Raw genomic sequence first — 23,890 nt, forward strand, 5'->3', positions numbered from 1 at the left:
CTTAACAAGACATAAAAAGGTGTTGCCTAAACTGACAGCATATCTAAGATGACATGCATATCTAAGCATCGGTCCAGTCAAAGTTCAGACCTAAATTGAACACAGAACCTGTGGAAAGACTATCCAGTTGATATTCTTCTCCAAATCTGAGTTTAAGGTAAGACGAATTGGACAAGAACATCGATTTCTCTTAGTGCTAAACTCTTTGGTCATACTCCAAATGACTTGCTGCTGTAAGGTGGCAGAAGAACAAAAAAGAATAATCAAACTCTATATTCTTTTACTTCAAGTTTACAGTTCTACACTACTTTATGTTGATTTATAACATGAAAAGCAAGTGAAATACATTGAGGTTTGTGCTTTTTACAGGGGGAATGGATGTATTATGTAATACTGACATAATTTAAGGACGTTATTTCCTCATCATAAACATACCTGGAGTGCTGCTTCGACTCTTTCATGCATGTTTGAGGAAATCTTAAGTCTCCCGTAGCAACCATTAGGAGGCGCTTGATCACTTGCTCTCACACAAACGCCGCCTGCTTTCACAAAGCTCCTCAATGAAGCTGCAGTCTCCAGCCGAACCTCCACCTCACAGAGCGCGCCTCCCCCCACGCAGCTCCTTCAAACTAGCGGCGGCAGCAATCAGCAAACACCTGGTGGAACTGCGCGACGACTGAGCTCCTCGGTCCAACGCTCCTAAGGAATCATCGCGATGACTTGCCGAAGGCGGAGCGTCGGAAAGAGTTGGGGCGTCTTAAAGACACACAGGCCAATGTCAAAGCCTCAAATTGCAAAGTCAAATTTATTTTAAGTTATTTTTGATATATACACCATGTTCAAAACAACTGAAGGTAACTTGATGGCGCTATAAAATAGCACTATGTGGCTGGAAAACATGCAACACCGGACCCTTTAACATAGCCAAATGTGGAAGGGTTTAAGTAGCACAAGGCACCGTATGCCCTTTTTAAAATTGGTTTTTATCATAAATCTACAAAAACAAAAAGCTGGACTAATGCGCTCGCCGCTGTCACCGCCGTATCATCAGCAGATGGAAGGACGGAAGTGGAGAGACAAGAAGGAAGAGGGGAGGGCAAACAGCTTATCTTTTTTCATTTCAGTAAAACAATAAAGATAAGTGTTCTACATGCTTGCTTAACACACACAGTTCGCCGGCCTCCTCCCCTCTTCCTTCTCTCTCTCTCTCTGCAGGCTGTGTTGAAATGCGTCGCGCTGTCTCTATCTCTCTAACATCCATTACATACCCCAGCCCCTCACCTCCCTTCTCATTAGGCCAACGCACGGTAAATTAGCAGCAGCAATTACAGGGAATATAAAGCACGGGCTCTGCCGGGGCTCCCTCTGACAGGTACCACACCGATCATAGACCGACACCCACAGTCGCCGGGGATAATTATTGTGGGAAACGACCGCGTGAGGGGAGGGGAGCGGTCCCAAATGTGAGTTCACGCTCATCCCCGGTGTGCCTGCACTCACACATCCTTCATCTTGCGGCGAGGGCTCTTCGAGGATACGCAGAAAGGAGTTGCACATGCTTGTCTAATGCGAACAGACGCGGTAAACTAGGGCCAGGAATGCAACCTGCTTCTCATTGCCAGCCTACATCTATCTATAATGTCCAATGTGACTATTTTCCAGCTCAGAGCACTATTAATATTCATTCCAGCAGCCCTTGTGTTTTGCTCACTGTCTAGGTCTACCTCTTTTCTGAACACCCACCACTCCCTCCACCACCCCCATACACCCACTCCTCTCTCCTTTCCATTTCTTTCCTTTCTTTTCTGTGTGCGGGATCCCCATGGGGACTCCTGTTTTTCTTTCAAATGCGCTTCTCCGCTCTTCCTCCCCTCATGTGTCCATGCGGAGAAGAGAACGAGAAGGAGAAAGGAGGCGGAGTAGGAGCATGAGGAATATATGCATTAATATATTTAATTAGGATACTAGTAGCACTCTCCCGGCTCCTGAACAGCACCCCTCTTGATGTGCCGGGGGGCCCCCTCTGCAGGAATGGTGCCTTTTAATGCTAGGTCCCCGGAGTGCCGAGGTCTGCTGGCTCCGCTGCTGCCCTCGGCCTCCCACTCCCATTGTCCTCCTCCCACACTGACCAGTCTATCCGAGCCTGAAAACCAGCTGGAAATAAAGAGCAAAAAAAGAGCAAAAAAATGACTTCACCTTTTGTCAGGGTGTATTTATGATTTATGAGCGGGAGTTTGAATGTGCCTGTGCTGCTCAGCATTTGGGGGGAGCCGGACAACGGGAGGGAGGGGGGAGCTGAATCCCTGGAGCTGCAACTCCGCATCGATGCTTGGTTCGCTAATCAGAAACATTAGGCCCATAGAACTCATTTTCCTGAGGACTAAGTGTGTAAACTCCATAATTCAATAATCTTCCTCTTACTGCTAGAAAATCATGCACTCTACCTACCACTTTACAGTTTGTCAGCAAACTATTAACTCTGTTATTAGATGTAGTGGGAAGAGAGCCCTCTGCAGCTATAAACCTTTGGGCAATTAAGTAGGCAAACACAAACAATCCCTCCTTGTGTGTTTATGCGAATCTTTACTTCATCAGTACTTCCAGGTCCTCTCTCTCTCTCACTCTCTCTCCCCAACCCTTCTTCCCTTTTACTTTTGGCATTACGGAAATCTCCGGCTACCGTGAAGACCCTGGAATACTTTGAGGTCAGCAGAATCCCGGTCGCCGCAATTTTCACGACCTAATCCAATCGTGGCCTCCTAAATTAGATATGCAAAAAATAAAAAAGAAATTAATTTTCTGCTGATGACCGGGTATGCAAATGATGACTCAATTATGGTGGGCTGGTGCCTCTGCAATTAATAACCTTGGAATCATCATTAACTAATATGTTTAGGAGGAAACTTGTCAGGCTAACCATGTTCACCATGCCATCGGTAATGCATTAATGAATTAGATTCATTAGAGAGAGGAGGCTGGCGGAGGGGGCTGGGTGGGGCACGGCCCTGTTCCTGACCTGTGGAATTACCCCTTTCCCCAACTCTCATCCTCTTTGGCTGCCTGTCAGCTGTTTGTACAAGACAGTTTTATTTAAAACGAAAAGGATTCACCTTACTGCTTAAAAAACAAAAATCTACCACCAGGATCTTTCTATAAAATCCATTAAGGTGACTTTGGATATAGTAAGTTGCCCATAAATGGTCAGTTTTCCCATTTATTTCGCTATTTTGTTGTAAATCCTTCACTGTCTGTCAAGTTGCTTATCCTCCACAGAGTTAGCTCTACGGAGTTAGCTGAGTCTTGTGTGATGTCATCAAGCTAAATACACACTAAGCAGAATCATCAGTTTATTCTTCAGTGCAGCTTTTCAAAGCTTAGCCTTTTATAGATTCTTGCGGTGAAACTCCATACATCTTTACTCATCTGCGTTTTATTTTCAGAGTGCATTTTTCACTTTTGTGAACTTAAAGTTTCATGCATCTTTAAAGCAGACAGAGGGACATTTTCATCTCAACAACTGCAAAGTTACACTTAAAATCCCAACAGGATATATAAAAGGCGCAGCAAAAACAAACTGTTACTTTCAAATCATAAGCATCTGGGTGATGTTTGATTTCACGCAGGGTTGGAATGACTGACAGTAGAGGTTGAGCATATGCAGCTGGGATTGGGAAAATGAAGCGCATTTTAAAGCCATTTGTTGGGTTTAGCGAACGCTACGTTGACGGGGCCACCTTGAGCAAATTTAAACGTGGATTCTGAAGTATTTCATCTATAGACCGGACAGGCAGATCATATGGCCGATCATACAGCCAAACAATCTCAGAGCTATTATGGAGAAAGTGAAAAAACAGAACAGAGGCATTAACTCTGTGACTTTGCATAAATAAATCAAGTACTATGTTTTAGATTGTTGTTGTTTTTGTCCATTTACATGCTTGCATTCTTAGTGCAACTAAAACTGTCACATTTGCTTCCAGTGTGGCTGTGAACCCACTAGACATTCATTTCTTCACTTTGAATCTTCTTGTTATTATTTAGTACTATTTATTTCATTAAAATGTTTTACTACCTCCCTGGTTCCACGCTGCTCTTTTTTTTTTTTGCTTTATTCCTCTCTGTTCTTCTGTTCTGTTGTCATTTTTGTGTTGCCAGAGTTGCTGCGGCTCACCTAGTTGGTCGCCTAAATCAGATACAAAGTCTAAATCAATAAATACTAAATCAATTCATTGTTGCATTTTCTTCTGCTTGTAGAGCAAACCTGCCACTGACACAGCACAGGAACCAGACCCACCTTTACCAAAGCAACCAAGACCAAACACATTACAACAAGTGAATTAACATACAACATAGAAACTGCTCTCATGTGCTGACTGGAAATATGGTGTGTAGCAGGCTGTGCTGCTGGTCTGACTGGTATGCTTAGAGATGTGCAGTATGTGCATTTGTGGTGAATGATGCAGCCGTTTTAAGTTACATAACTGGTAACTGAAAATCAAATCGGACCATTACTGTCCAGCCTGGTTCTCTTCAAAACCACTTCAGTGCATCTTCTTTTTGTTTCGGAGACATCTGAAGTCCCGTGAGCTCCTCTCACAAAGGGCTCAGAGATTTTGATACATGCCTGTAAATAATAAACAAGAGTTCAACTTTAAAGTCATCATTATTGTTAAATGGCCATTTAGTACCCTGAAACCACTTTTTTTTTTTTTTTTTTTTTTACCAACACAGTATTTTATGAGTTATGAAGAAATCGGTCAAGTGGAGTGATTTATGGGATTTTTTGTACATACTTACAATGAGTTGGTTGATAACTAAAACTCTGTCCAAACAAGCGTTAAGCGAAAACGCCTCTCTTTTTTTATTTTACAGGCATTTCATTAGCCACCTAACATTTCTGTATGAAGGCCTGGCATAGTTTCTATAACATTCTGACCCATTTCCTGAAATGTTTTGCAGGAACTTCTCACAAAGCACAAATACAAAGAATGCTTCAGAAAAAAAAAATTGATCTTGAATGGAACAAGGCTCCATTTGTTGCAATTGTCATTCCTAAAAGAAACATGATTTAGACCAAAGCTAATGGCAGCCGGTTGAAAACAGAATCACATCTCAAAGCTCGTCGTATGAAGTAAATAAAAAAAACAAAAAAACGAAGACGACAAGAGTCACAGACAAGAGGTAACTTTAATTAACATCGTGAGAGTCCAAAAGTTATCTTACAGCTCAATTTTCATCAAAAACAATAACAATCTATACAGTAGATTTTTTTTATTCCCTTATATTATAGAGCTGTTCAGTGTATTTGCAGTCAAGGACAAACAGAGGAAAAAAATAGACACCAGCTATTTGGTTTGCATCATTTTTTTGTTTTTTGTTCTTGTTTGTTACCTAAATACAAAACTTTGTCACCCACTACTGATATTCATGTCCAGGATGGAACTTTGCTTACAAAGATGCCATTGTATGACAACAGACCTCTGTAGATTATCTGAAACAGGCCAGCCACCACCCCCACTTCCCTTGCTCCCCCCCAAACCCTTCCCTCCAACCTCCCCTACGTGCCCCGGCCCGGGCGGGTGCAGGAGCATAAGTGCCTGAAAAACACTTGTCTGTCAGCAGGCGCCGCCGTTAAAACAATCCTCTCTAGTCACTTTAACAAAACCAGGCCCCTAGAAAAGAAAAGCGAAGAGAGAAAAGCCCCCATTCGCCCCCTACAGACCCTCGCCCCCGTCCAGCAACAGCTTGAAGACACACGGCAGAGACAAAGAGGAAATGACGGAAATTGCTGACAGGGGTATGGGAGGGGGGCGGGGCTTCGTGTAAAGGGGGGCGGGGCTTCGTGTGCTGCCGTTCTTTTTGACTTAGCCATGAGGCCGGCGCAGGTCGGATATTAAAATTGTGCTGTGACAGTGCTCGTCTAAAAGTTCAAAAAGTACTACTTTGTGTTGTGAAAAAAAAAAAAAAAAAAAAATCCCCGTCGTGCTGTCGAAATCGTTCCCCAGTTGGAAAAAAAAGCTACACAATTGGAAAAAAAAGAAAAAGAAAAGAACCAATTTCTTTCAACGCTAATGTGCAGCAAGCATGGAGGAGTCAGTCTGCTCCGACTGCCTTTCTCAAAGCATGCCATCGCCGTAGCATTATACATCGGGGTGTGTGAGATTGTTGAGTTATGGCTCTTTGTATTCTAGTCTGGCTTCAGCACCGAACAGAGCGGGTTTGTGCTTTGTCCCCAAAGTTCTCGTGAATTCCTCTGTGGCAACACACAACTGTGGTGAAGGGTAGAAAACTGTACATGTGATTGAACGAAGAAAAAGGGCTTGCATTGTTAAGGCATCTAGACTGCTGGTAAGGATTACAGTGGCAGAAAAAAGAAAGAGTATATAGATAGTAGATGTAAGCAGGCATAAATAACATAAGAGAAGGAACAAAGGGAGGAAGAAAGAGAACACAACAAAAGAATAAACTAACCGTTTCCTTAAGTCTCTTGGTTTCCACACGCACGCATACCAACACACACACACACACACACGCTAGGCAGTCACTCAAGAGATGAGCCCATGCATATTATCAGATCAAGAACAGTATCCATCTAAAAGCCTCGAAGGTTCAAACAAAAAGATATAGATTTACAGTATATATTAATGTGTGTTTATATTCTTAAAAAAATCTACCTCAACCAAATACTCTGTAAAGATGCTACTTTTTTGCCGTACAATAAACATTTTTATAAGGAAAAAAAAAAGAACAGATTTTTCTTTTATTAACTTACAAATAATACAAAAATAGACAATGACATGTTTTGAATGAGAGAAAAAAAAAAGTTTATCAATGCAACACCCCCCCCAAAAAACAGTCAATAAATCAATTAAAACAGTCACATTTAAATAGTGGGAGACAACAGTAACAAAGCAAAAGACTGTGACATATGTTCAATTACTTTCATTAAACGTACACAACACAACTAAACGATGGTGAAAGTCAATGTACATACACAGGATAAATACATTATTTATAGGATATTTTACAGGACTCCCCCTTTTTTTCTTTTCGAATCCAAATTCGTGTTTTGCAGATGAGATATTGACAACACAGGAAAAAAAAAAATCTATTGTCTGTACTGAGAAGCTGCCATGAGACGTTTTAATGCTCACATCCCAAACTATAGCTATCGCGAAAGGAAACGAGATGCCAGATTTTTTTTTTTTTTTTTTAAAAAAGGAACAAAAGTCAACTTTTTATTTAATATATACAAAAATATATCACATATGTCACGCTTTTTTCTTTTTTGTTAAATTTGATAACTGCTAGGCTCCTTCAGTAACAGTGCTGGCTGGACGCGCACATCCTCCGGCTTTTCAAGTCTTTACCAACATCTCCAACCGAAAAGAAAAAAACAAAAAACAAAAACAAAGACAAAATCTTCACCTTTTCCTTCACATGATAAAGCAGAGAAAAGCATATTGCAAACAGCTCAATCCTCACAGTTTTATCAAAAAATTCATACAAACAAACAAAACGTGGAAGGGGAACATAAAACACAAAAGGCAGGTGGGGTTTCTTTTAAAGGACAACTCTTTAGATTTGTGAGAGAATTAGCAGCAACTATTGAGGGTGGAAATGGTTCTCTTCTGTTTTTCTATGCGTTTTGTGTTGCAGACCCGTGCGAGTCAAACAGAGAACTTCATGGACGGTACAGGCCGCAAAACGGTGAGAGGTGGGGGGCAGGGATGGGAGGTATGTTTTCTATAATCAAACCCAAAGCTTCCAGCCATAAACATCAAGATAAATAAATGCTCTTTTCATGAGGTCAGTGGCACACTGTGGGCAAACGGTCAGTCTCTTTACACTCCATCCGACTTGGTGTCAGAGATGCTACACTAATTCGACCAAAAAAAGGGGAAAAATAAACAAAACAAAAATAAAGAAACGTCACAAAGGCTCAATATGTCCCCTTAATCTTCTGCCATATCCCATTCCGATGAAATCCCATTGGAAAGGCCTGAGTTTTATAGTCCAGCGTCTTATCTTTGCTTCCTTCACTGAAGCTCTGGAGAGCAGCAGAGGCTTGCCAGGCTCCGCTACCGTGCCTTTTTCTCTCAACGCTCTCCCCAAAAATCTCCAGCTTCCCACATCCTCTACATGGGTGGAACAATCATCCCAGGGATTGCTGCTTGGCGAGAGAGAGAGAAGAAAAAAAATGTAGGAGAAAAGGGGAGGAAGAAAGGGAGAGAGGGGTCAGTCACATGATTGCTGGGTTTCATCTGTCATCAAAACAGTCACATAACAGAAAGTCACTCTGGCATCTGCCGAACAAAGACTTTTTTTTTTTTGCCTCATTATCTCTTCATTTCCAGGCCAAGGAATGAAAACATTTCTTTCTCCGCCGAGCCGCTAACTTGGCATACGTCGACGACGCGGTCCGGGTATTCACGGGCCCTTCGGAGCTGTTAGCAGCTAATTGTTAGCAGTTAAATCGTGCAAGACAAGTCTGTGTTTCGGAGAGCAACATAAACATGACTGTGACCGCAGAGGTGATGAAATTAGGCTTCAAGGAAAAGTAATATTTGAGTTTATCAGTCTGATTCTGACACCTTCCTCTAAGTTCCCTTTCCCCCTTCCTCATTTTTTTCCCCCACACAGAAGCCATCACAGGAAGGAATTTTTCATACAACATATTGGCTTCATATCGATTCCCCACTCTCTCTTCAATCCACTAATTCCCTGGTTCTTCCATAAGAGTCTCTGGCTTGTTGGGATTAACAGAACGGGGGGTGTGTGCGCGTGTGTGTGATCAGCGCGCGGTGGCCATTGGGTCTCGGGTCACTGTGGTCAGCGCTCATCAACGCCGCCAGAGGAAGCGAGGAAGTGCTTAGCTTGGGGCTCTGATAAAGATTCCCATCCATCACCTCTACCTCTCTCTCTCTTTCAGGATCTCAACGCTGTACAACATCCTGCCTAGACGAATAGACAGTGTGCTGCATTCAGTGGAAATGGGAGAACAGAATGACCTGCAGTGGCATTACAACCTCACCACTCTCCCCTGCCCCTCCCTTGAGAGACACCCACTGGGGGCACAGGCAGGAAGCAGGAAGCGAAAACAGGAAATACAACACATATGGTGTGGCACAGTCACACTGACAAATCAAGACTGGCCAAAAAACAGGAGAAAAAAAATAAAGAAATAAAGGCCGTGTGACATGTTGCAAATGACCAGTTGAAACGGTTCTGGTCAGAAATTTACACACACTCATCATCTGCATAAATGTCATACGTCATCATTAAAAGCCCCAAGTTCAAGAAATGAGAAAATGTACGCTTCTGACCAGAAATGCAAGAATGTAGAATTCAAAAAAATATGGAGAGGAAGAAATGAAATAGAAGAATAACATACTTCAGGAGAAGGCCAGGCCCTGCAGAGAGCTGGCTGATGAGTACTTGCTAGAATCCACAAAAGACTGATCTAAAGAGGGGAGGAATAGTAGGAGGTTGCAAGAAAGGAAAAGAAAGGGACAACAAAGGGTAAAGAAGAGAAAGAAAGGGAGGATAAGATAAAGAAGTGTAAGTAAAAGGGAGAAACTGTTATTAGAGATGCACAGTAAAAGTAAAAAGGCAGTTCCTCTCTTTCTAATGGCTTTGTTTATCAGCTTACCTTGCAGGCTGTTAGCGTTAGCGCTGGTGCAGGTAGGAGGAGGCGAGTTCTGGGGCCGAACGACGGGGGCGAAGGCGCTCTTCTGCTTGACGGCGGCGGAGACCATGTTGGCCGGAGAGAAAGAGAAAATGCCGGAGGAGCTGCTGCAGTTGGATGCCAGGCTGGTTGACGACGCCATGGTTGGGCTGGATGGGACGACTGAGAGAGGAGAAACGGGCAGGAAGGCGTGTTTATGTGGGACCGTAGAGGGGGAAGGGCAGGGAAGAGCAGACAGGATGGAGAGTTGAAGACAGAAATGGGGGTTAGAGAGAAGGCCGAGGGCAGAGGACAGGCAAACGGGATGAACAGAAAGGGACTGGTCAATGGATGATGGCAGGAGGGATAACGTTTTGAACTCAGATCAACTGACTCAGATTGTTTTTACCAGCCTTTTATTTAATTGTGCAGTTACTTGGGTAATGGGATGTTTGTGTTAAACGGGAAAGAAAACAACCTGGAGCTCCTTTCCTTCTCTTCTAATCAGTCTGTTTTGATGACTCATCCGGAGCTCAAAGGTTGGCATCACCTTAACTTCTTCGTAATGTTTTTGGAGCTATTCACTTTAATATCATGTTTTATCCAGAAAATCTGTGAGATTTCCACCCAAATCCAAGAGTCAGTTTGGTTTCAGCAATTACAAAATACAATAGCATCAGCTCACTGGAAAAATAGATCTATTGAGACTTTTGGTATCTTTACCGCAGTTGAAGCGGTAAAGTTATACATGCTTTGATTGGGTTAAGTTCTGCCCCGGTGGCCCTGGCAGCATTTCTGGTTGAAAAGTCCAAAGTTTTAATTAAATGTTTTGATTTGCATAAGGAGAACCCATCTAAACCCATATGTTTTCTTTTTTTTTTTTCTTTTTTTTTTCCAACATCCACATTTGTTGAATGTCTTAGAATTTGTGCCAACATTAACTTTAATAGGGTACTGGTTGGTTTTGCTAATGTAACCACATTTTAAAACCAATGTTTTAATCTGCTTGCTAGCTATTTTTATTATCTATTATAAAGCATCTTGCTATCTCTTAAGAAAAATAAATGGAGATCCTAAAAACACAAGTTGACATCATCACTTGCAGTATTACATAATTGTAGTGAAAACAATAGGAGAGTGGAATAACATTGTGGTGTGGCCAAAAAATGCATAAACCATCCTAAGTATATTTAGACACATATATAAGCCTTCATCTATGTACTTGATTTCATTTTTAATTTCACAATTCAAACTTTGCTCCTGTAGTGGGGACTTGTAAAGACGACCAAAACGATAAGGTGAGTTGCTTAGTTTTTGTTTTTAGAAAAAAAAAAAATTTCTGACTGATCAATCAGTAGAGGCGTCATGTATGAGTGATTCATTTCAAGCTTGATTGTGGAGCTGTACGCTGACTGCAGCTAGGAGGGACTGCTGTGTGAAGACTGGACTGCCTGTGAGTGCTTCGGCATCTGCTGTTCAATGAGCAGAGAAAGAAAAATGACAGGCGGTTTTATGTCAGAAAAGATTACTGGGTTTGCCACTCATTGTTCTTTTGAAAATGTGTCGCTTGAAGGGTTTTAATAATCACATCAGAGTGCCTAAGATAGCAATGCTGCTATAAAGTCCTTAAATAATTAAGAATAGCAAACACTTCATTTAGCAAGAAATTTATTAACGGCAAAAAAAATATGAAAATCACTTTAGAGATCATATAGTTTATTATACAAATTAATGAGCTGTCATTCATTCAAAGTGTCCAAGGTTTCTGAATATAGCTCATCAATGGAAATAAACTGCTTTGTTATTGATCAGAGGGTATTTTATTTGCCGCAAGTTAGCCAAAATTAGCGGTGATACCTTCACTGCAGCTGGTTTAAACCAATTATTCAGACCTCTTTAGACTTAAACACTGACTTAAAAAAAACGTCACCCATGTAAGGTTTAAATATAAACAATTTATTAGTAGAACAGGAGCCATTACTGTAGAAACTCAGATATCTCAGGGCTTCATGTAGTCATGTAGGTTTAATGGTAAGAAGATATTTAAAAAAGATATTGAACAGCAGAGCTGTTTTGAACAAAGCTTCAAAAAACTTTTGTGAAACTGGAATTAAACTAAAGCCTTCGGTTGTATTTACAAGGATACCCAAACATTAGCAACAAATAAAAATACAGCCTCTACCTGCCCCATCAATTCATTTCTGCCAGGTTTGTCTTTTGCCTGCTTATACACTAAGAGCATTTTCCCCCTCAGTGATTTTACAATCAACTGAGTCGTATTTCACCTGCCCTCTGATACCTGCGTCTGCTTTTATTGTTGTTATTATCCAACACTTAGTTTTTATGGCTCATCCTGACAAATCCCTTGCAATAAAGTCATAATCCATTTATGAAGGGGCCTAACTAATCAATTAATGAAAATTGGACCTACAAAGGCAGGCCGAGGGGCCATTGATTGAAAGTGTCTGTGTGGGGCCGATGAGCCTGTTAAAATACTTGTTAACACTCAGGAATCAAAGAGCTGAAATGGAATTGCTTCTCTAGCAATTAGTTTATTGATTTAATCAAGGGTCTTTAATGTAGGGGGTGAAAGTGTGTGCACAGAAGTGGGGCGGATATGTGTGTCTGTATTTTGAAGGGGGGGGGGGTGCTAGGTGATATGCTCTCCTGGCCAATAAAGCAGGGATTTGTGTTTGACTCTGCTCTTAAAGAAACAGATGACCCAGCTGAACTGTAATACTTCAGAGTCAACACTTGAGCTCACTTTTGTTTCTCAGTCTGTCTCAAAAAAGTATTCTGTTATATGTTGGAAATGACTGATTGGGTAGAAACCACAATAAGGATAATAATAATAAAACCCATCTTGATTCTTAGTTTTTAATAATAAGTGGAAATGATTGAGAATTAAAAGGGGGCAGAAGGTCATGCTGGACATGGAAATTATTTTTTTCTCTTCACTGCTTTGCTTAGTAAATACTTAAAATCAGGCAAGTTTGTATTTCTGTTGCATTAGTGAAGCTTCTTGCACAACAAATTTGGGAGTCCAGAGGCCTATAACTAGCTGTACAAACATGATCAATCTTAATTTTTCTTATGTTTCTCTTCTGTTTATGTCATATTAAAATGCAAGAATTGTTTTCCCATCTCAATACTAATCTTTCTGCCACAACAATTTTGGGATTCGGGTTTGGATTTGAACCAGACAACCATTTTGGATTCTTGTTTCTTTCCTTTTCTTTTCTTATCTTTATATATTGAATATTAAAACTCAACCCAGTTTCTTATGTTGCAGGTTTTTTTTTTTTTTTTTTGCAACAGATTTGGGGGCTTATCCGGGATTTTTAAATATGACAGTTTTACCTAGACTTAACTAGTCAGCAGTCGAATCATGACCAGGATGGTTTATTTTTCTTTTTTAAAATAATTACTGAAGTTTATGCCTCAACAATCTTTTTGGGGGGGGCAGTGAGGCAGGAGAGTGGGGGGAGGTCAGTCTTTTCCCACCTCTCTAGATTGAAAGATGTGATGTATTTACTCACTAGCATAGGGCGAGTTGCCTGCTGATCCATTGAGGAAGTTGGGTGAAGTGCCCAGGGTTGCCATGCCAGAATTAGCGTAGCCATTCATGCTAGTGGAGACAGAGCTGTAGCTGCCCTGCTGAGGAGTGGAGCTGGGAACATAACCATGAGGGGACACACTGCTTGTACTTCTACTGAAACCTATGGACATGGAGAAAAAAAAGGAAAGACAGAAAGATTTGTGTTAGATGGTAAAGCAGATGGAGGGAAAATAGAGAAAGATTTCATGCAAGCCTGCCAAGTATTCAACTCCGAACAAGTCTGATGGGTGCATCAATACGAGCCAACAAGATTTCTTAAAAAAAAAAACTCTTACACATATGGCAAAGCACAAAAGCAATGAACAGAGTGGAAGAAGAATGATATTAGAGATCCGACAACTGAAACAAGAGGCCTTTAACCCCGCTGGCTCCCCTCCAGTTTTAGATGCATTGACAAGGCAATTAACACTAAAGTGCTTCTACAGCCTTGCTGTAATTTATAAAGAATGAAGCCTATATTTCTGATAGGCTGGAGAGCTCCTTCACTTGAAGGAGTGAGTACAAGGTGGACAGTATTGTAAGGAAGACGATAAATAGACTTCTCAGGTTCAACATGCTGTTGCCGGAGGAAAAACAGCTGGAAGTGAAAGTATTTTTTTTCTCTTTTTTTATTACCGTCGTCTTTTTTTATTTCTTTTCTCCAGCGCACTACTCTTCCATAATTAGCATCCATTCTCCCCATTCTCACCTCACATGATACAAGCTACGGTCTGTGAGATAAGCAGCTGACCTCCCTTGTTTGCCTCATACCTGCAGATGTTTCCAGATGAAGACGAAGGGCAGAAGAAGCTCTTTGGAATTATTGAGACACATTCCAGAGGCAGGTCCATCCGCTCTCCTCTCGCTCCCCTGATACATGTGATGAATCACCACTGACTGCACCCACATCCCTCTCTGTCAGACAAGGACCGACCCCAGTCTGATATACACACCCTAAGGGCCCACTCATTTTTCTCTATCGTACTCCATCCATGACTCTCTTTTTCTCCATTCCTCACTCTTTCCCAGCCATTCTTTGCTCCTTTCGAGTTTTCCCCCTCGTTCCCACTGCCACCCGCCATCCCCGCTCTCCTTCCCCTGTCCCGCATTTTAAAGGGTTTCTTCGATGCTCCACGCTCTTAAATCAACCCCCGCTATATTTCCCACATGAAAAATAAAATTTCCATTGCACTACTCATTTTTACTATCCGCCTCAGAAAGAGGAAAATAAATTAGACACCTGTCACTTTTCCCTCCGTGTTGGACTTTAACCATTTCTCGCTGCGCTCTGCTCACCCTGATTGGCCGTTTGTGCCACCTCCGACCCGGTGAAGGAGTTTACAGCCATCATGCCGGCGTGGACGGAGCTGCTGCCCAGACTGGCGAGCTGGTTGTGGCCCCGCGGCACTGTCGTGTAGAGGGCCTCTGCGATGTCCGCCGCTCGTTTTAGAATCATCTCCTAACCAGCAGGAAGAAAACAAGCCAGCTCTGGTTAATAATAGAAAAGGAATTAGACAATTATTACAGTGGTAATTAGAAAGTGCAGCCTCTTTTAATTATAGAATCTTAAATCTCAGCGCGTAATAGAAATGAATCAGTTTTTGCCATTATATGAAATGTTTTTAAGCAAATGTTAAAAAAAAAATAAAAAATGTAAAAAATCACACGTTATCTATTTAAAAAAAAAACACCAACTTCACTTTTGACTTTAGAATACTTTGGAATACAGCAAAATAAACCCAAATCATCACACATTCATCACCGTGATTAAAGGCTGGTAAGGGATATTTGTGCTGATATGTTGAGTTTCTATTTCTATAATCACAGTCATACATCAACATTTGTTTTATTTTACCAATGGACATTCTTCTGGAAATCTTTTGTTCATTGATATTCAATGTTATTTGTTTAGGCTCGTTGTGATTTTACTGTCATTAACTTTGACAAGTGAGACATTTAGAGTTTGAGATGTAGCTCTGGAGTTTTTAGCAATTTCTCTGAGCGTTCTGAGTTTAGGATGAATTTCCTGGAAAACTTGGCAACCGTTTTAAATGTTTTCCCACAAATCCAATAATCCACAAATCCACTGAAGCTGCAGCATCATATCTAGTTTTTGCCACATGCTTTTATATTTTAGCTTGATTCTTGTTCATATTTAACGGTTCTTTATGACAGCACGGGATCTGCTGTGTGTTTCTGTACATGCATGTTTAAATAAAGCAAAAAATTAGAGCCTCGTAATGATCAGATCATTTTTATGGAGCCCTCATACGGCATGGAATTTTCAAAGTATCAAAACAAACAAAAAAAGACGACTTTTTCACAATTTCATTATATTAGCACAATAATTTGTCTTTCTTGAAAGCAACAGAAAATGACTTTTCCTCCCTGTTTTGTAAAGTTCATATTTTACTACTCCTGTTTATCTGCTCTTTCATTACTCTGTCTACCATCTAAAGTTAGTTTTCACTTTACTTCTTCAGCTTTTCTCCGAGTCTGTGATAAAAGAGATGAAATATTCCCATTTGCACCATATGTAGCGTGAGACACCAGGCTTGTTATCACAGTACGATAACCTCACTATATCACAGTATTAATGCAAAATCTTTTAAATAGTCTAATAGTCTATTTCTGGTAGAGTGTAACATACGGATTATTACAGTTCTAATGCCAATACCAATAATATTTGTTCACTGTTACTTTGTTTTCTATGCACTGACTTAAGCAAAAATAAATCAGTGCATATTTTCCACTTCAGTGGGAAAATCCACTGAAGTGCTTGCTGTGGAGAACAATCTGCCTTCTAGCTGCATAGCAAAAGGTAGTTGGTAGTTTAGTCAAGATATGTGTGTAGGTAATTAGAGCCTGCAGTTGTCTGTTTTACAGCATTGGAGTAGCAAGTCGTCCACTCTTAGTCCAGGCCGTGACTCTCCATCAGACAGGGCACAGAAACAGGTGGGGGAGGAGAGGGTTAGCATTTCTCTCTGCTAACCCTAACTCTCTTCAAAACTTTCTTTGGCATCTGATTCACAAGAAATTAAACAAGAGAAACTATGTGAAAATCAACATTCCTGCAGTTTAAGGTTCTTTTAATGAACCACTAAAGGAAGAGACCAGTGTTTTCTTTGGCTGTATGGAGTAAAGAGTAACGCAGCGCTGCCTTTTCCCCCACTTTTACTTAGCTGGCTGCGGAAGGCAACCAAATCTTTCCATGCCTCCAAGACAAACAAATTAGCCTATCAGGAAATATTTTCAGTTGTGGAAAAGATGGGAAGTCATGTCAAGGAAGCTGAACGAGCACCGTCGACATTTATGCTAAAAGTAATTAGATCCTATTGTATTTCAATTTTATGTGTAAATACAAGAACGCCATGAAACCACGACACATTTCCTTTAGGTTATTATTCCACGAGAACCTCAGATCGTCATATGGCTTTTTGTGTTTTTGTGTAAGTGTGGTTGTTTCACCTGGTTATTGTGAGGCATCCCATACAAGGCTTCCACCAGGTCGGCGGCTCTCTTTAAAATCACCTCCTACATTCAAACAGAGAGAGAGAGAGAAACAGAGAGAGAGAGCGAGAGAGGAAGGGGATTGATCAGGAGCGTGACGGCTCAAAGAGTTCAGTCACTTTTATTACGTTTCACTTCTTACATTATGCTGTGAATGCAGAACAGAGAGTGGCAAAGAGAGGGGGGCGGAAGAAGCAGACAGAGGCAGGGTGAGGAAGAGAAATGGGCCTATCCCAGCACTTTGTTACCAGCCGGGGCAGTTTGGGAGAGGAGAGGGAAGATACTGTTATCAGTGAATAAAACATGAGCCTATATCTCTCTATCAGTCAACCATCTTCTGCATCTACTCCCCTCCTTTTTTCTTTTTTTTTGTCACTGATGGATCGTGACTCCTGTGCGCATGATCACGCATCAATTTCATTTAACACAACATATCATCAGGTTGACGGCTACACAACCACCCCCAGTCAGTGGCAACACTCTCGTCTCCTGGCCCGTATTAACCCCGGTAATGATCCGAGTGAATGGCCCCCACATCCACTTTGTGTGATAAATGTAGAACATCATTGCTCAGGTGAAAACCGCCGAGCGGAATTTCCCACATCAAACATTTATCCTAACGCAGTGTTACCGCTCCCCCCCCCCCATCCCCCCACACCACCTCCAACCCCTTCTCTCTTCTCTCCGTCTCTATTCCTTTCCCCTCCCTGAGTGGATGAGTGCGTGACTCCAGGCAGTCGTTATATATGTGTGTGCATGTGATGGAGACACCTACAGCCCTACAAAACCCTTTTTAAAAGTTAATGTGCCGGGGCCAGGATATATGCTGGAGGTGCGACAACCAGAAAATTGCAGCCCCCGCCCCTCCGCCCTCCCCCCTCCCTTTAGTTTCTTTCTCTCCCTCTTTCTTTTCCACACACACGCTGTGCGTTATACTCTCCTGAGTGTATCCCTCGCTGTGAACAAGCCCCGAAGCATGTGTGCTCTCTGTTCCGTGACACACCGCCTTTCAATCAGACCTCATATCAAACTCCCCCTCCCCTCCACCCACCACTCCCACACACACACACACACACAGACACACGCATACGCGCAGCCGCACACATGTGGAAGCTGTCGAGCACGCCCGAGACATGACGAGAGGGTCAGCAAAGCAATAAAGATTGTAGAGCGCTGTCCGAGGTGCTAAATTCACTCAATAATGGGAGCGCTGCCTCTGTGTTAACCTCCCATTACTAGCACTATCTTGGGGGGAGGCGGCGGGGTGGGGGAGGAGGGGGATACCAGAGAGGAGGCCTGCTTCAGGTGATTGAGAGATGTAGAGGCCCTAGGAAGGTAAGTGGTTCTTTAGTATGTATGCGCCGCTCTTCGCCTTTCCTTTCTCTCTGCTTTTCCTCCACGCCACACGCCTCCCAGGGACTGCTAGATAGGTAGATGGACGGATGGAGGGGAAAGAGAGGGATGAGGCAGAGGAGAAGAAGAGGGGGAAATGAGGGAAGTGTGAGGCATTAGGACCCAACCAGATCTGCAGCTGGAGTGTTAACAGTGTTCCGGGAGGACACGTGAGCGCTCGGTCACTTAACGTCTGTGCATCACCCCTTCCCCCACCCCCTCCCTTCCCCACCTGTGTCTCCAAACTACTTTCTTTCGTCTCCCTCTTCTATTAATCACTCTCTCATGGTCCTGCGCCCCGTCTGTGCCCATCAGCCTCTCGTTAGCCGAGGATCTGTCCAGTGACTAAACGCGATTAGGCCGAGCTCCAGAGTCGTTCTGATAAACAGATAAATGTGGTTAGCTCTGCCGCTGTAAGGGGAGACCATTTCCTGGGCGCAAGGGTCTCTTCCCGTAAAGTCAGGCCCACAGAGACGTCAACAGGAAGGGGAACCTGATCCAGAGCAGAGCCTGGCCCCCGTCTGGAGGGCCGGTCACTCATTAGCAACACCCAGACGCCCACAGCTTCTGCTGAACTCCATGCAGTCCAGCTACCTAGTCACTCTCACAGTCTGTCTATTACCTACAGCAGAGTGTGTGTGTGTGTATGAACCTGGTTTTTATATACTTGTGGGGATCTATTTCTATCTACAATGTGGGGTTGTGGGGACATTTTCTTGGTCCCCATGAGGGGAAGTGATATTTTTGGGTTAGGCTTAGGGCTAAGCTGTGAACTGACTTTTGGTTAGGGTTAGGTATGTGATGGATAGGGTTAGGGTAAAAGTTAGGCTGTAGAAAATGACTGGAGTCAATGTAAAGTCCCCACAAGATATGAAAACACCACTGCATGTATGTGTGTGTGTGTGAGGTGTCTGGTTGCTTGCTCTCCTTTTAACATGTTCAGAGTAAGCTTCTTCATCCATTTACAAACTGACAGAAGTTTGACAAAGAAACCGTGCCTTGAAAAATTACTCATACCTGATACAACATTACTTATACCTATGAGGTGGAAGTGAAATACTACATCCTGGTTTTTCAAAGTAAAAGTTACACTCCTAAATAAAATGTATTGCAAAAATTGCTTCCAAGAAATCACCTGATTGTGATTTTATCTCAAAGGAAAGCCAGCTGTTCTGTGAAGGACTCAGTCGTTAGAGAACAATGAGAAGACAGAGGAACACAGCAAACAGGTCAGAGACAGCTGGGTCAGATTATTAAAAAATATCTGCGGATATTAACACGTCGTATAGCTCTAATCAATGAGTGAGTTAAACAATGGGACAGTTTAGATCAAAGTATATAAATGACTGAATTTAAGTCCAAATCTAAATGCACTTGAGAATTTGTGAAAAGACTTGAAAACTGATATTTTAAGACGCCCTGTGCACAAGAACTAACAGACCTTTTAATAGTTTTAATCAGACAAATGTACAAATTTTTAACTTCTATGAATACTTTGTCGAGACAATGTGACTGTATGTAGATCCAGAAGTTGCCTGCATGTTCCCCTCTCCTGCCCAACTGAGATGATTGAGGCCAACAATTGGGAGAAGTGTGGTCAACAAAGTGTTATTACCTCAATAAAGGCGCAAATCAATAGCTCTGAAATGAACAAGCGGGCCTGCCAGCTACCGCTGTTCATTTAGAAAGGAAAGAGACACCACCAAGTGAGGGAGAACGAGCCGGAGTGGGAAGAGGAGATGGATGGATGGATACAAAGACATTTAGAGAGATATGGGGGGTTGATAGGCTAAAGACCAGAACTCAACGGGACAAGTCGCGCATCCACCAGACACTCCGCCAGGATCAGCAAGTTCTTTATCTTCCCTCTGCATCTACCTGAGCTCTTCATCCCTACCTCATGGCCACCTCTCTCCATCCGGTGCACACGTGCGCGTGTGCACTTCTTTTAGTGTGCGCTGCTCCTGTGGATGTGTGCTGAAAGTAATAAAGTCCACCCGGGGTTGACTTCGATCCACTGACCCAGCAGGAGGTAGGACTGGACAGCTATGATGGATCACCTAACCTGCTTCTGCCTCAGCCTCCTTTCCTCCCTCTATTCCTCTTTTCCTCCCTGCATCTACCCCTCTTTCCCAGTTTAAATGACCTTACACTCAGTGGAAGAATAGATGGAGCTGCTTTTTATTTGTTGTTCCTGTTAATTATCTCCTTCTGCGGAAAATCTCCATAAACAGTGCCCGGCAAAAGCATTCAGAGCTGTTTAACTTTTTGCATTTTGTCCTGTTAGAAGTTTGTTATTTCCATTTTACATGACAGACTAACACTAAGTGACTCATAGATGTGAAGTTGAAGGAAAATGATACATAGTTTTCAAAAAAACGTACAATCAAAATCTATAAAAATAAGGCATATGATATGACCTCGACTGAAACACCTTTCTCTCAAATCACAGTTGACATTTTTGCTCACTGTTTAAACTTTAAAGTCAGATTGGTCGCCATTTGACTTAAGTCTGTACTTTGATTGGACCATTCTAACACATCCATCCATCCATCCAATCCCACTTTTTTATTGTGGGGTTGCTGGCTCCTATCTCAAGTGGTCATCAGGCGAGAGGTGATGTAAACCTCAAATAAGTGACCAGTTCGTCACAGGACAACACTGAGAAATACAGGACAAACAACTACGCACACACACTAAGGGAAATTCATAATGACCAACTGACCCAGAAGTCACATTTCGAATTGTGGGAAGAGTTTGTTCACTAATATTCTCAGAATTTCACTGAGATTTAACAACTAGATTTAACCTGAGAACAAATTACAACTTGGTGGGACTTTAAATATCCAAATGTTCCAAAGGGCGGTTCATTAAAAGGTGTGAGGGTGAAGTGGTCTGTACAAAAATGCATGGCATACTTTTTAAATTTTAGATTTCTGTGCAACCTTAACTTCTCATGCACTACTCTGTGTTGTTCTATCACAGAAAATCCCAATAAAATACACTGCAATTTATGAAAAAACTTCAAGGGGTAAGAATAGTAATGAAAGGAATTGCTCCATGACATCTTGTGCATTCTGTAGTCTGTCATGCATGTTTGACTCTCTCCGAAGAACAAACTGCGCGTGAGGACACAGCGCCGTTTGCTATTTCTATGAAACTCAAGAAGTTTTCAATACCTCTCATGTCTTCCAGTTATACAACGTCAAGCTCCTGTGGAATCATTTCACTGGGCAAGCAGTAGAAGGACGGTAACACGAGAAGAGTGGAGAGGCGCCGTACCTTGGGTAATCGCTCCTGGTCTCCAGGGTGTCTGGGGATGACCTTCTGTAATCTCTGGAAGCCGTAGTCTATCGTTGGCTCGTTTAGTGCTGAAATAAAAAAAACAAAAACAAAACAACAATACAGAAATAAAGCTTTAAGTCTATGACTCTTGATAGGAAAAAACACACAAGGTTTAGCTGAGAAACATGACAGGACGCGTCCCGGACTCCTGACTTAATCGAGGGTGAATGTGAAACCAAACGTGGCACAAACGTAGGTATTCTCCGTAGGCTCTGGTGTGTGTCTTTGTTAGCCTGTGATGTAATGAATCTCTCTCTGTCTCCTGCTTTGGTGGTTAATAAAAAGACTGTCAGGAATCATGCGGGGGTGAATACATTTGTGTGCAGGCGTGTGCGTGTGTGTGTGTGAATCTTGTGGTCTTGCGTTGATCAGCGACTAATATAAGCAATTACAGAGCTTGGTTCCAATATAACAAAGGCTTGATCGCTCCGGGGAACAAACTAAACACACACACACACACACACACCCCCGCCAACACACACAATACACACAGAGTGAGCTCATCCTGGCGGCAGGGAGAAAGCACTCTCTCTGCATGCTGTGGTCGTGCAACGGTAATTGAATATGAGAAGATTTACCATGAATATTTAAACATTAGAATAAATACAATGAAGATCTGAGGCGTACAGTACAAACACTTCAGAGGAGGACTGCTGGATAAGTGCTCTCTCCACATAATTCATTCCTAATGTACTGTCTCTGCCTTTCTCCCTGTGCTTCTGAACTGCCTTCGCTCTCTCCTGAGCCGCCTCGGAAGTCAACGTGAGGTCTTGACTACTTTTCAGGGGAGCGTCCCTCCCTTCGAGGTTGCTGCGTCTCCGCAGAGCTCCCAGTCGCCTGAGTGCGCTTGGGCTCGTATTTGTGCCAGGAGACAAAGAAAAGCTACTATTATTCGCTGGGAATCGCCTTGGTGCGTTTGTCCCATCCGTCTGTTTTCCCTGTGGGTCGCAGCTTGGATGTTTCCTGAGGGCTGATGCCTCACTCGCCTCACATCTGAGCAGCCAGGCTGACTAGGCGGCCCCAAGAAAAAAAAAAAAAAAAAAAGGGCCCCCAGAGGGTATGAGTACAAGCTGTCCTGCTGGACCTCTAGTGATTTCACCATTGCTTCACTCCTGCACACGCCTACACACACACTCTTGAACCAAAGACAGGAGCAAGAGTAGGTGATGCTCTCCTTTGGCAACACAAACATATTTGGACAGCTCTCCCTGTGGACTGCTCCCAGTAATCCATAAGAGTGAATGAAAGGAAAGGTGAATAGCTGGAAGCAAAGACGCCAGAGGGAAGAAAGAGTAAAAGTCCCGGTGCCAGGGGCAGGCTCAACTTCCCAAGAAGGACGCGCATTAGAGGCTGGATGATCCAACGGATGAAACAAAACACAATGACACGATCGCATGCAACAAATACGCCGTGAATTATTGCCGGGGACAAATATTTGACATTACTTCCCCCATTGTCTGATCTCCGCAAAGCCTAAAGGAGGATTTTCCCTGGATTAGGACCCACCAGAGTCGGAGGAGAAAAGAGTGTGTGGGGTGGGGGGGGGGACTGTTCCAGCAAAATCCTCTGTTTCGTCTCAAAGGCTTTTGTTTTTATGATGAATTTTTTATCAGTTCTGCTCAATGAGCCAAATGAGCCTCGAGTGAACAATAGCATAAAAAAACCCTAGGACATACAGGATACCCCTATTACAAATAAAGACACAATTTTGGTAATTGAGAGAGGAAACGATATTGTCTCTGCTCGTTTTCAAGGGCCATAAACCAGAGGCGGTGCTTGTGTGTGTGTGGGGACGGGGGGAGCGACGCACTTCGCTAACTACTTTTGCTCCATCTCTTTAGGGATTATTTGTTGCCTTTTTTATGCCCTTACAGGTGCATCTGCATGAATTGGAATATCTTTGAAAAGTTCATTTTCTTGGGAATTCAGTTCATAGAGTGATAGCCTTTTATTAATTTGTTGCACAGAAAGTGATATAGATCAAGTTACTATTTCTGTTCATTTTGATGGCCAAAAACTGAATTCCTCAAAATATTTGAAGATTACATTAGGTAAATAAAAATGAGTTTTAATACTTAAAACACTGCTGACTTGACCATTGTCCAGCTAGCATTTTGTAAGCACCCCTCATAAGGAAATCATCCCTTAAAAAGGTATTGCTGAAGAAACTAGCTTTACTTCACACTCTCCTTGAACACAAACAGAAATGTTTTGCTCATGTCTTTACCGCAGCAAGCCTTTATTGGCATATTCTCCCAAATAACTTCTGATTAAAATCAAAATGCTCACAGTTTTCAACCTCGTTAATGTCTACAAGTCTCCTGTAATACATCTCTTTCACAAACTTGAAGTTATTTATCATACGGCCTCCCACTTTG

General features: G+C 42.4%; 1 protein-coding gene across 4 annotated transcripts in view; it reads right to left on the reverse strand.

Annotated features, from left to right (window-relative positions):
- Positions 1 to 5,168: 5,168 nt before the first annotated feature.
- The window catches only part of ebf1a (EBF transcription factor 1a), a 78,303-nt gene continuing 59,581 nt past the window's right edge, over positions 5,169 to 23,890 (reverse strand). Inside the window, exons 11-17 of one of the 4 annotated variants that reach the window (XM_032554815.1) lie at positions 21,450 to 21,538; positions 16,734 to 16,799; positions 14,562 to 14,724; positions 13,207 to 13,386; positions 9,653 to 9,850; positions 9,395 to 9,463; positions 5,169 to 8,170 (exon numbers count right to left, since the gene is read on the reverse strand). In XM_032554815.1, coding sequence (XP_032410706.1) covers positions 9,396 to 9,463; positions 9,653 to 9,850; positions 13,207 to 13,386; positions 14,562 to 14,724; positions 16,734 to 16,799; positions 21,450 to 21,538 — 764 coding nt within the window. In that variant the 3' untranslated portion in view covers positions 5,169 to 8,170; position 9,395. The remainder of the gene's footprint in view (positions 8,171 to 9,394; positions 9,464 to 9,652; positions 9,851 to 13,206; positions 13,387 to 14,561; positions 14,725 to 16,733; positions 16,800 to 21,449; positions 21,539 to 23,890) is intronic. The other 3 variants (XM_032554817.1, XM_032554816.1, XM_032554818.1) reach the window with 3 other exon arrangements.

Source organism: Xiphophorus hellerii, chromosome 23 (genome assembly GCF_003331165.1).
Source record: "Xiphophorus hellerii strain 12219 chromosome 23, Xiphophorus_hellerii-4.1, whole genome shotgun sequence".
NCBI classification, from domain to species: Eukaryota; Metazoa; Chordata; class Actinopteri; order Cyprinodontiformes; family Poeciliidae; genus Xiphophorus; species Xiphophorus hellerii.